Below are 12,146 nucleotides of genomic sequence, written 5' to 3' on the forward strand. Positions count from 1 at the left end.
ACAACAGATGGAGACCAAACGAGGCGGTCCGATATAAGATGCACTTCAGAGGCAAAGGTGACAGGTTCTCCTAGTGAGCTGGACAGGCCCATGAGGAGGAGAAGAGGAAAGAAAGGTAAATTTCTTGATTTACAGCTTGAACACCTGAGTGGGGGCGGTGGCCATGGGCAGAGGCAAAGAGTCGCGTTCAGGAGCTCCAGGGCCAGGTCAGGAGGGAAGACCACGGATGTGAGAGTTGCTGGCACGTGAACTGCACGTAAAGCATGAGCCTAGACAAGACCCACTGGCAAGTGGCACACACAGCAAAGAGGAAGGGCCCAAGATCAAGCCCTCAAGTGCTCCACACTCAGCTGCCAAACAGCAAATGGGTCTGAGGAGGAGTGATGAGACCCTGGAGGAAGACCTGGAGTTTTGGGAAGACAGGTGAGGAGAGTCTCAGGAGGGAGGGAATGGCCCACCTTATGGAATGCTGCTGAGAAGTCAGACAAGATAAAAACGGAGGAGTGACTTTTAGACTTAATAATCAGTGATGGCCTGTGAAGGGTGATCTCAACACTGGGCAGGGAGCCTAACTGGAGCAGATGAGAGAGGATGCAAGGTGACCAAAGTAGGGTTACTCTTCTATTGTCCATACGTTACTTTGATGCATCCACTTGGCTTCCTCCATGGCCTACTCAAAGTACAGCTTACAAAGCCAAGTGACAATTAGTTGAGAGACTGGTTTGGGAAACAGCTCATCATTTTATACCTACCCCTCCCACACACGTGTGAGTACAGTGTGTGTGTCAGTGGTTTTGAGAGCAACAGCTCTCTAGTTTCCCTGCTTCTGTGCCACGTGTGTGAGGTAGAGATCCATCTGAAATCAAGTGTTCCCCCATGCCCACTTTCCAGTGGGAGAATGAACTCTGTTATCACCATCAAGTATCACAGCGCAACACAAATGGGGGACATATATATACATCAGCATTAGCCACAGGCCTACGAATGACTCATTTTGAGCTGTAATTTATATAAGTCTAGTTATTTGCAAATTACAAGCCAAAGATGCTATTGATGCATATACATATCATTTACTATAGATAGAATTAACCAAACAATGAACTAATTTGATAATAGCAGTATTAAACTAACAGTAGCTTAGTAATTAAAATGCAGTAATAGTGGCATTTGAAAACCAGCACTAATAATAAAAAAAAAAAAAAAAACCTGTGGGAATTCCAACTGAGAGTAGGCAAGTGCTGCAGCTCCCTCTGTAAAGATGCTCTATGCTGGGTGGAAGAAAACCTTTTAGGGCCTTCAGTCAACTTTAGTGAAGATGTCAATTTTAGGAATCCTTAACAACTTCACTAAATATGACACCAACAAGTAACCACTAATACATATACAAAGTAAAAGTAATAGGGACTGACAAATGGATCACAGAAAGAAGCGAAGGCTGAGTCTGGGTTTAGGGCACTGAATGGCGCATCAGGGCGAGTGGTACGAGTAGGGCCTACTCTGGGCCAACCTGGCCCACACGTGTCACTTTACTACAGTGCCACTCCATCAGACTGCTGGAGGGAGCAAGGGAGACAGCCTGCCTGGATGCCTGTGCTCAGAATTCCTCAATTCAGAGTGGCTGTCTGGTGTTGTGGTAACAGAGCACAAGTCACACCCAGGTAACCCACTAGCTAGAACCAGCCCCACAAATGGGGCTTGTTTGGCCTGCAGTGTTGGACTCCTTCATGTTTTATAACATCTGAAATAGTGCCAACATTTAATTGGAAGGCTTCACATTAAAAAAAAAAAAAAAAAAGTCTTCTGGCTTCTCAAAGAAAAAGAAAAGAGATAGAGAGAAAGGAAGCGATCTGGCCGAGGCCCACCTGCCCTTCAGCTGCTGGGGCCTGTGCTCTCCAGAGCCCACCCTCCAGAAAACCAGACACAAGTCACTGCCAGCTGCCATTTATCTCTGAACCTGTGCCACTCGTCTTCTATCTGGCCTGTTTCTTTCACTTATGCTACCTTCCTGCTGCTGGCATCACTTGGATTTGCAACCTGTGTCCTGGCAGAGGGTGCTGAAAGGTCCCGTGGGGTTGAGCCCAAGGAGAAGACTACGAGGACTGTTAAGACGCCATGCTCTCACACACGGAACTGAAAATGTTAGCTGCTGATTTTCCTCTTCATTAAGCACCTTGCAAAGGTCAGACACAGCTAACATCCTCCCCTGGCTCCTTCCTAAAGAGCAATCTCAGTAATTACTCAAGACTCAGAACTTTTCTCTTAACAACCTACGATGAGCTTATCGGGGAATGCTGATCATTCATAAATTAATGTTTTAATTAAAAGGGCAAAAATATATCCATTAGTCAGTTTGAACAGTTTGAGCACAGGTTTAGGGTAGCAGAGGGAACCACATTTCAAATGGAAAAAAAAGAAAAAAAAAAGCCCTCCAAATAGAATGAGAAAAAAAGAAAAGAATATTAGACAGTTACTTTACAGTAAGTTTCTTTTCATATATGCACAACAACCACAAAAGCTTTGAACTAGGGGCAGCCCGGGTGGCTCAGCGGTTTAAGCGCCGCCTTCAGCCCAGGGCCTGATCCTGGGGACTCGGGATCGAGTCCTGCGTCGGGCTCCCTGCATGGAGCCTGCTTCTCCCTCTCTCTGTGTCTCTCATTAATAAATAAATAAAATCTTTAAAAAAAAAGAAAAAAAAAAGCATTGAACTATCAGTTAGTACTTAAGACATCCATAAGACAGAGTTTCTACAATCTCTTCCGATCACCATCTCTTTTACTCCTTAAACTACCTTCGGATGAAACAAATTCTCCTAACCCAAATTAATAACTAAAGGACTGGTTACTAGTGATGGACTACGTACAATTACGGCAACGGTGATCTGACGTGTGTTCAGCATCATATAGGAGAAGCAATGATCTTATATAAACACTAACAAGCCCAGGGCAATCGCACTGTAATGTAGCACCAACTACCCCCATTATACCGCTCAGATGTTTACGTAAATAAAGACGGCCTTGAAGGAGAAAATAAATCGCAAAAGGACAAATGTCAAGCGCGCACAGATGCGACGCCTCCCACCCGTTTGGCTTTTACAGACCAGGAAACAGACAGTGCTTAATGAAGGACGGGTCCACCAAAGTTGGCTGTTGTCTTTCCCACGAGCCGCTTGTGAGTCGCTGCTCACACTCCCAACACCGTGGAGACGGCCGCGAAAACTCGAACCCAAGTCCCAACCCATCAGCCTCCAACTGTACGGCGGGAGACGAGTTCTGTGTCCAAGAACACAGCGACACGAGGCCGCCACACAAAAGGAGGGAAAGTCTGGATTCGAGGCAAGCCGCTCAGAAGGCTGTGATGAAGTTCACCGCGACTTTGAGAGAACTTTGCACCGACGAGTTGCCAGGCAGACCCTTCGCTTTCCGGTTGTGTTTCCCGGTCGTGTTTCCCGGGCTTGGCGTTTCCCCCACAACTTGGACAGGGGGGCCAACAGGCCCTGGACGCGGGCTCGGCCGGTGGGGCACGAGTGCTCCAGCCCAAGGCCTCTTTCCTCTACCTGCTGGCAGCGCCCCGGGTGGGTAGGCCGGGTCGGTGTGCCAACACCTGCAGTGCTCAATCTCCGAACTTGTCTGAACCGCAGCGGGACTTGGAGGTAGCCTCACATTAACCAGAGGAATAACAACAACTAAACCAAAACACCCTTTTATTGATGTATGTATTTATGTATGTATGTATTTATTTATTTATTTATTCCTTTCCCCCTACTTACAACCCCCCAAGACCGAGGTCTGCAACAGCTCATGCTTTTTTTTTTTTTTTTAGTGAACTTGCATTGCACCACGTGGCTGGGGAACACACGACACGCAGCCCGCTGCCTCCTCCAGGACGCCCTCCTGGATCTGAACTCTCTGCGTGCGTGGCGGGAGGGGGGGTGGGGGGCACCCTCGGTGGCCGGGGTGGGAATCCACTCACCCGATCCTTCATCCTCCAGCTCTGGGCTAAGGACTTGGAGCCTTCGATCTTCTCACAGTGCCGCTTTTTCATAAAGGCCAAGGGCAGGTTCCAGTCGGTGAGGTCGGCCTCGTCCTCCTCCCCGAGCCCCAGGAGGGGCGCCTGCAGCATCTCGGCCTCCATCGCGGGGGGCGGGGGCGGGGGCGGGGGCGTCCTCGGCAGCAGGCGCTCGAGCACCTCCAGCCTTAACAGCAGGGGTGCCGGCAGCGGCGGGAGGGCACCGGGCGGGGCGGCGGGAGGTGCCGAACCCTTGTCTCCGGCTCCGCGCGCGGGGCACACACGCGGCCCCGGACCCCGAGCGACCTCAGGCCTCGCGGTGACCCCGCTCGCGGCCTCCAACGCCCCGGCCGACCCGAGCCCGGGCGCCGCCCCGCCGTCCGGAGCGCGCGCGGGTCCCCGCAGCCGCTCTCAGCCCTGCGGGCCCCGCACCCGCCGGAGCTGCTGCGCCCAGACCCGCGACCGGCCCATCGCGCTCGCCCGCGCCCGCTCCTCAGCCCCGGATCCGCGCGGCCTGGCCGGCCCCGGCCTCGGGCCCGCGGCGCTCTCCCGCCTGAGAACCAGTCCTGAGGAAGGGCGACGCGGGGGCGCGGAGAAGACAGCGGCGTGGGCTTATCGGGTCCGGAGACTTTTGCCCTCTGGTTGGAAGCTACAGTGCAACTCCGCTCATCAGCACATCAAGGAGGACGCCATGTTGCCGCGGCCCAGCATGCACCGCGGCCGACGGCGTGACCCACGGGCCAAACCTCCTCGGAGCGCTCCGGCCGCGCTTTCCCGGGATGCGCAGAGGGGGGGAACGGTCCCTCCACCCCCCACCGCCCTTCTTCGTTACTATGGTTACCACAATTCCGCTCTCCAGAGTTTATGGCGTTCATTCAATAGATGCGTGATCTCCAAGTCAATCCTACAAATGAAACTATGTCAGTTTGGTTCATGTATAAAAAAAAAAAAATTTTTTTTTAAAGCTTTATATTGTTACAAATGAACCTACACGCTCCTGAAATTAAAGGCGTTGACCCCCTGTTGTTTTGTTTTTGTTTTTTCTAGATTTCGAAAAGGCAGCCAAAGCTTCAGAAAGAACCACTGGGGAAAAAAAGAAAAAAAGAAAAAAGAAAAAAAAAAAAAGAAAGGACCACTGATAATACGACAGAGGAAGATAGTGGCAGGGTTAGGGGGCCGCAGAGGATCCTCCATGGTATCAATCAGATTTTTTTTCTTTGCTTTGCATCCCCCCCCCCCCAGGGAATACCCGTAGAGAAAATTAATTTCAACGATTACAGTTTCTTGTTGAATCCATCTTATTTTCTGAGCAGTTTATTCTTCTTTTGACGTAGCTTTACGTGCAAACAGCTAAGAGCTACAGGTGTCTACCCATGGAGGTGAGCCTCCTGCTTTATTTCTCTACTCGGAGCATGGATTTAGGGGAAAAAAAAAAAGATTCTATTCATTTATTTGAGAGACACAGAGAGAGGGAGTGGGGATGGGGAGAGGCAGAGGGAGCAGGAGAGAGAGAATCTCAAGGAAACTCTCTGCTGGACCCCACCACCCGGAGATCTTGACCTGAGTGCAGACCTAGAGTCAGACGTTCAACCCACTGAGCCACCCACGCGCCCGGGAAACGTTGCTGATTTACAATATGTGCAGAACTGTGACCGCTGCATGAGAAGGGAGCAGGAGGCTGGATGCAGCGTGCAGCGCCTGCCTTCAGGGCCACGGCGCTAGTGAGATGCTCGTGTACCTGTGGATGAAGCTGGGCAGGCACCAGAGGCCGGCGTCCCCTCTGCATTCCGGCTTTGGTGTCAGATGCACCTAGTTCTGAATCATTTTTTAAGATTTTATGTATTCCTGAGACACAGAGAGAGAGAGAGGCAGAGACCCAGGCAGAGGGAGAAGCAGGCTCCACGCAGGGAGCCCGATGGGGGACCCGATCCCAGGACCCCGGGGTCACGCCCTGGGCTGAAGGCAGAGGCTCAACCGCTGAGCCACCCGTGTGCCCCCTAGATCTAAATCTTGGCTGAATTACTTTCCGTCTCTGTAACCTTGGTCAATTCTTTAACTGGTTCAGCCTCGGTTTCCTCAGATATAAAACCGTGATACCGACACCCACCATGGAGACAATTAACCGGTGGAAGTGCCTCGTATAGTATGAACACCCGACACAGGCCTAGCAATGATCTTGCCATAACTAGAGTGAAACCTAGCAACTGGGCTTTATGAATCTAAAACCTTCCATTGGACTCTAGAAGATACCCTGTCTCTCCATGGCTTCCCAGGGCTTTGACCCGATGTGGGAGTCCATATCAAAATCCCGATGGCATCCAGACGTGTTCCTTTCCACGTCGGAATGAACGGTGCAATCCCAGATCTTTCTCACCTAGCACAGAGCAAGAGTTCCAGTATTCATGTCAAGATTACGTCCAACTGAGCCTGATTCTCCCCTTAAAGCTCAGGGTCAGGCAGCCCGGGTGGCTCAGCGGGTTAGCGCCGCCTTCAGCCCAGGGCGGGATCCTGGAGACCCGGGATCGAGTCCCACGTCAGGCTCCTGGTGCATGGAGCCTGCTTCTCCCTCTGCCTGTGTCTCTGCCTCTTTCTCTCTCTGTGTCTCTAATGAATAAATGAACAAAATTTTTAAAAACCTCAGGGTCGGGATCCCTGGATGGCACAGCGGTTTGGCGCCTGCCTTTGGCCCAGGGCGCGATCCTGGAGACCCGGAATCAAATCCCACGTCGGGCTCCCAGTGCATGGAGCCTGCTTCTCCCTTTGCCTATGTCTCTGCCTCTCTCTCTCTCTCTCTCTGTGACTATCACAAATAAATTTAAATTTTTTTTTAAAATAAAAAAATAAAAACCTCAGGGTCAATTCACCAAAACACAGATGGAGGTTAAAACCTTCATTTTCCTTGCTCCCCAGATTGATGAAATATCCCCACAGGCACCAGCAAATGGAGGCTTTGGGACTGCAGGGTCTTGAGAAGACCAGGGTCTTCCAGCAGCGTTAAACCCATTCATTCCTAATCAGCCTGTGACCTGGGAAAACCCACTCAATCTGTGTGAGACTCAGTTTCCTCACCTACAAGTGTGTGTCACCTGGGATATCCCTCACTTTGTCTGATATTCTAAATGAAGATCATAAAGGTGCATACAGAACTCAAATTTGTCAGGTCATTAGAATCACTGGGGAAACTATTTAAAAATAAAGATGACTGGGTCCCACCCCAAACCCACTGAATCCTGGGAAGTGGGAAGATGGGATCAGGGCCTATGTTTTTGAATCAGATAACACTCATGAGAGCTTAAAACCAGTCAGAATTGAGGATATTAGCAGACATTCTCTCTAAAGATATTAGGCAACATTCTCCTCTAATGATTCCATTCCAGCCACGTGGCGGGCCCTCAATAAACATTTGTACCAAGTAAACGAGTATAATGAAGCAATCATCCAATCTCCCAGCTACTAAATCAGAGCAAGACTCATCCTCTCTCCCAAACTATAGAACAAAACACACCCTCTACTCTTTTACAAATGTGACCCCAGAACCAAGAAGCCGTTTGGGGTCCATGTCCTGGACCAAGGGTCAGGAAACACACATGGTGACCCCCCAGCCAGGAACCGATTCCTGCAGACAGCCGAAAAGCCGTTGGCCTCCGCTGCCCTCAAGCTCCATGTGGGTGACATGAGGAACTTGAAGAAGGTGAAATCTAGGCTATTTCAGGTCCAAAACTCTGTGATTCATGTACAACCCAGAAAGAGGCTGGCGACAGCCCCACTCCCAACCTGAAGGCTCAAGAATGGGCTTGAATCATTTCGTAGCATCATGACATTTAAAAGAAACCTCGTCCCAGTGTGTCATGGATGATTCTATTCGAGTCCCAAATAAGCACTGGGAACTTGGCTCCAGGCTTCTGGAAGGCAGTGAGCATCTATGACTAATGACGAGCTAGAAACCCAAGGCCTACAATTTCTCACCTGGGTGATCTCATCACCACGGTGTGTGATCTGCTGGCCACCAGGGCCTGCAGTTCCCGTCTCCGGCATCTAATTCTTCATGAGCAAGGACATCTCATGCTTTCCACAGCACAGAACTTCTAAACAAGATACTTTCATTTTGAAAACAATTTTATAAATCTCAACAAATGCACAAAACCTGGCCTGATTTTCAAGCCACAGAACTGGGGGAGGGTGTTGCTAACATCCTGCGGGTGGTGAACACCAGGCTTGGAACTGAGAGAGGAGGGCCTTGCAGGCCCAGCTCTGATGGGAAACAGCGGAATAACCTGGGACCTGCTCATACAGAGAGGGTGGCCTCTTCCTGGACCGTGAAGGTAAACCAGCTGACCTCTCCCAGCCCTGAAACTTGGGCTCTTTGGCAACCAGAAGCCAAAGACACAGCAAAGTGAGCACGAGAACAAATATAAAAACCCAAATGTGTGGGTCAAATACAGCAGACGTTACGGGTAAAATAGGAGGGGAAATGGGGCTGGGAGAAGGTCTGAATAATTGCCTCGGGCACGGAGCCTGTTGCCCCGGGAGAACAGAGCAGGCTGGGTTAGCCCACCTCACCTGTTCTCGAAACCCAAGACCCGCTCAGGCGAGGCATTCCATGTGCACGCAGCAGTGGGCTGAGTTCCATCCTCCAATATTGCAACTTCTCCGCTAAATCAATCGAGGGCATGGAATGTGTTTTGTCATCAAGAATCAGGAGCGAGACTGGAGGTCAAGAAAGCGGGTGCTTCGCTGAGCTATTGCTTTCCACGCAGGGAGACCGGCCAGCTCCTGTCCTTTCCAGAGAAATCTGTGCTTAGCTTAAAAGAAACCAAAATAGACATAAAGTACTTTGCTTTTGTCTGAGCATCATTACTCTGTTTTTAGCAAAATCCAAGCCACCCCCCTCTGCAGGTCAGATGCTTTGTTGACAGCAAAGTGAGAAGAGAGAACGGGAAGTGACGGGCCTCAGCATCTCCGTCGTCGGAAACGCAAGGCTGCAAGACGCCAAACGCGCCCATCTCCCTCTCCGCCCGTGTCATCCTCTAAAAATACAGTTATTTATGTACGAGTTTCATCCCCTACAGAATACCTTTCTATTTCGCTTACTTATTTTTTTAACACTGAGTGTGTATGGTTTTGATAAGCAGAAACAATATTCTTCTATTTTAAAAAAGGAGGTGGCCCCCGAGGGGCCTGGGAACTATGGTAAAACGTGCTTCTCGCTGAACAAACTTCACCCACTCTCTGCATTTCTTCTTCCAGAGCTGAGAGATTTTGCATCACCTCAGCCTTCAAGATCCAACCACAAGACAGAGCGGAGGAGGAAATGCACAAGGGCAAGGAAACAGAAGTGGATCCTGGGCAGAAATGTGCCGTCGCCCCCAGCCCCTTCCTTCCCACTCTGGGGGCTGTTTGGTGTAGGGCGGAGAAGAGCCTGTCTGGGGAATCCCAGAATCTGGGCCTGGCTTCCAGCACGGGCACCCTGGCCAGGCCGGCGGGATAGCCTGGTGCACCCAGCTCCAAGGCCTTCTGGGTCACACACTGCTGTCCTCAGCCCTTAGAAATTCTTCACGGAGAAAGGACGAGTGGTCCTGGGAGGCCAGTGGTCTTTCCCAGCTCCCAAGTTCCACCCAGGTGAGCACCTGCCTTCCTCCCTCAGGGCCCTGGGGGTCAAAGGGCCACGATGTGGTCCAGGACAGACAGTGCTGGAAAAGGAAAAGGAAGGAATGTTTGTATGATAGAGACTATACCGAGAAAATTTGTTATCCAATAAAAAATATACAAACTGAATTTTATAACCTTTTGTTTTAATGGAATTGCCTGCAATAAGATTCTACCTTTATGAAAATACAAATAATAGAACTGTCTCTTTTTAAGCTCCCCATTTGTTCTTTTATGTAATATTCACATCTCATCAGTGATTCTCAAGTTTCCAGCAAACACAAGACCCTGGGGGAGCCAAGGCTAGCCCAGCCATCGCCTCTGCCTTTAATCGGGGGATTAGGGAAAACGGCTGTAACTAAAATATTATAATCCTAGTGGTGAGTGTTTGTGGTGAGCCAAGCCCTTTTCATGAGAATTAACTCATTTAATCCCCTAATAGGCTCATTTAAAGGCTCTTGTTTTAGATCCGTTTTACCAGTAAGGAAATTGAGACACAGAACAATTAAATAGCCTTCTCCTGGTCTCTCTGCTGGCCAGGGCTGGGCGAGGGCCCAACCAGCTCAGTGGAAGCCCTGGCTCATCTGCAGAACCCAGCTCTGGCATTTCCAGGCCCTGGACCCCAGAGAGCTGCTCCATGCACCACCCCAGTCCTGCCCCGGCCCAGTTTCACGTACAAAGTAGGAAACTAACAGTTCCGATCTCATGGACATGTAAGTACTAAACGAGCTAATGCCCAGCACACAGGAAGCCCTTGGTATAGGCTGTTATTAACAAAGTTCTATAAGAAATAAATTCCATCTGTGTTGATTAAAAAGCCTTCCTGTGAAACACAGCATGTGTGCCTGAGCCGCAAAAATTGATTTCTTTTTTGGAATAATTTTCATTGTTTTTCTAAATGGAAGTCCTACATGTGAGGTGGAAGGGAGATGGAGAAGTCTCATTTTTCTCATTTTTCATGGAGGTCTGTGAGTCGGACCATAAACTGATTTTTTTTAAAGCGAAGGTACTGGGGCGCCTGGGTGGTTCAGTTGGTGAAGCATCTTTGGCTCAGATCATGGTCCCAGGGTCCTGGGGTTGAGCCCCATGTCCTGCTCGCTCGCTCACTCTCTCTCAAATAAATAAATAAAAGATTTTTAAAAAGTGAAGGCCGGGGATCCCGGGGTGGCTCAGCGGTTTAGCGCCTGCCTTTGGCCCAGGGCCTGATCCTGGAGTCCGGGAATCGAGTCCCACATCAGGCTCCTTGCATGGAGCCTGCTTCTCCCTCTGCCTGTGCCTCTGGCTCTCTCTCTCTCTCTCTCTCTCTGTGTCTATCATGAATAAATAAAATCTTTAAAAAATAATAAAATAAATAAAAAGTGAAGGCCATGTAAATTTGCTATGTCCAAATGCTCAGGTGGGTATGAGCAAAATGAGCCTAACCCACGACCAGCTGCTCCAGGGGCTTGAGCGCTGACTTGGGGGCTGGGACCACCATCCTGCCTGCATTTAATCCCAGAAATAATATGGGGTATTTTAAACAGTACCACAGAGTACTTTGACAATTCTTCGTAAATTTAAAAAATAAAAGTAATAAATTCTTGCTGGAGGAAATTGGAAAACGTCAAAATGAATAAAGAAAAAGAAACCAAAAAGCACTGTTCTCATTTTGTGTATTTTCTTCCTGCCTTTTCTTTCTGGCATGTGTATATATATATATTTAAAATCTATTTGTTTTTTTGCATTAAAAAAACAACATTCTTCTGAAACATTATTTTGAAAATAAAGACCAGGACAAAGAAACACTTAATTCCACTGCCCAGACATAACTGCCACTAATATTTCTTTGTACAGCCTTCTGTATATATTATAAACATATATTACAAGTAGACATGCTCATTTGTATAGTTTTTGCAAAAAGAATCATCCAAATTTATACAAACAACACTATTTAACAAAACATGTCATGTTGTGACTTGTGTCTTCCACTTATAGCAGGAGCACGTACTCCTAGCACAGCCAGTAACTAGGAAACGTGGAGGGTGACCCACAGACAAGGGCACAGCCCTCAGGGTCGTTGCAGGAAGCCATCACCCTTACCTGGCTTCATGAAACTCAACAAACTAGACTTTTGGTTACAAAGACATAAGGCGAACACTGTGCCTTTCATTTCTAAAAATGCCCAGAGGGACATGAGACCTGCATGCTGAGCCTTGGGGAGGGTAAATGTTCAATTTAGCACCAATAGAAATGATTATTACTATCCTGTAATAATAGTGGGTAACTTTACAGTGCACGCCCTGGTACCAGACCCGGTTCTAAACACTCCCCACATTAACTAGATACTCACGATGTGCCTATTGTCCTCATCTCACAGGCAAGGAAGCAGAGACACAGGTAGAATAAGGAACTCACCCAAGGTCACTCGGTTACTGAATGCTGGAGCCAGGATTCGAACCAGCACGATGCCTCTAGAGCCGAGGTTCCCCAGTTTTGCCGTGTATCAGGATTGCTTC

General features: G+C 49.1%; 1 protein-coding gene across 1 annotated transcript in view; it reads right to left on the minus strand.

The window, feature by feature from the left end:
- Nucleotides 1-4,454, minus strand: part of RPTOR (regulatory associated protein of MTOR complex 1) — a 329,546-nt gene extending 325,092 nt beyond the window's left edge. The window contains exon 1 of the mRNA XM_025999917.2: nt 3,970-4,454. Coding sequence (XP_025855702.1) covers nt 3,970-4,131 — 162 coding nt within the window. The 5' untranslated portion in view covers nt 4,132-4,454. The remainder of the gene's footprint in view (nt 1-3,969) is intronic.
- Between the last annotated feature and the right edge of the window lie 7,692 nt (nt 4,455-12,146).

The sequence above is a fragment of the Vulpes vulpes genome, chromosome 2, assembly GCF_048418805.1.
Source record: "Vulpes vulpes isolate BD-2025 chromosome 2, VulVul3, whole genome shotgun sequence".
In the NCBI taxonomy this organism is placed as follows: Eukaryota; Metazoa; Chordata; class Mammalia; order Carnivora; family Canidae; genus Vulpes; species Vulpes vulpes.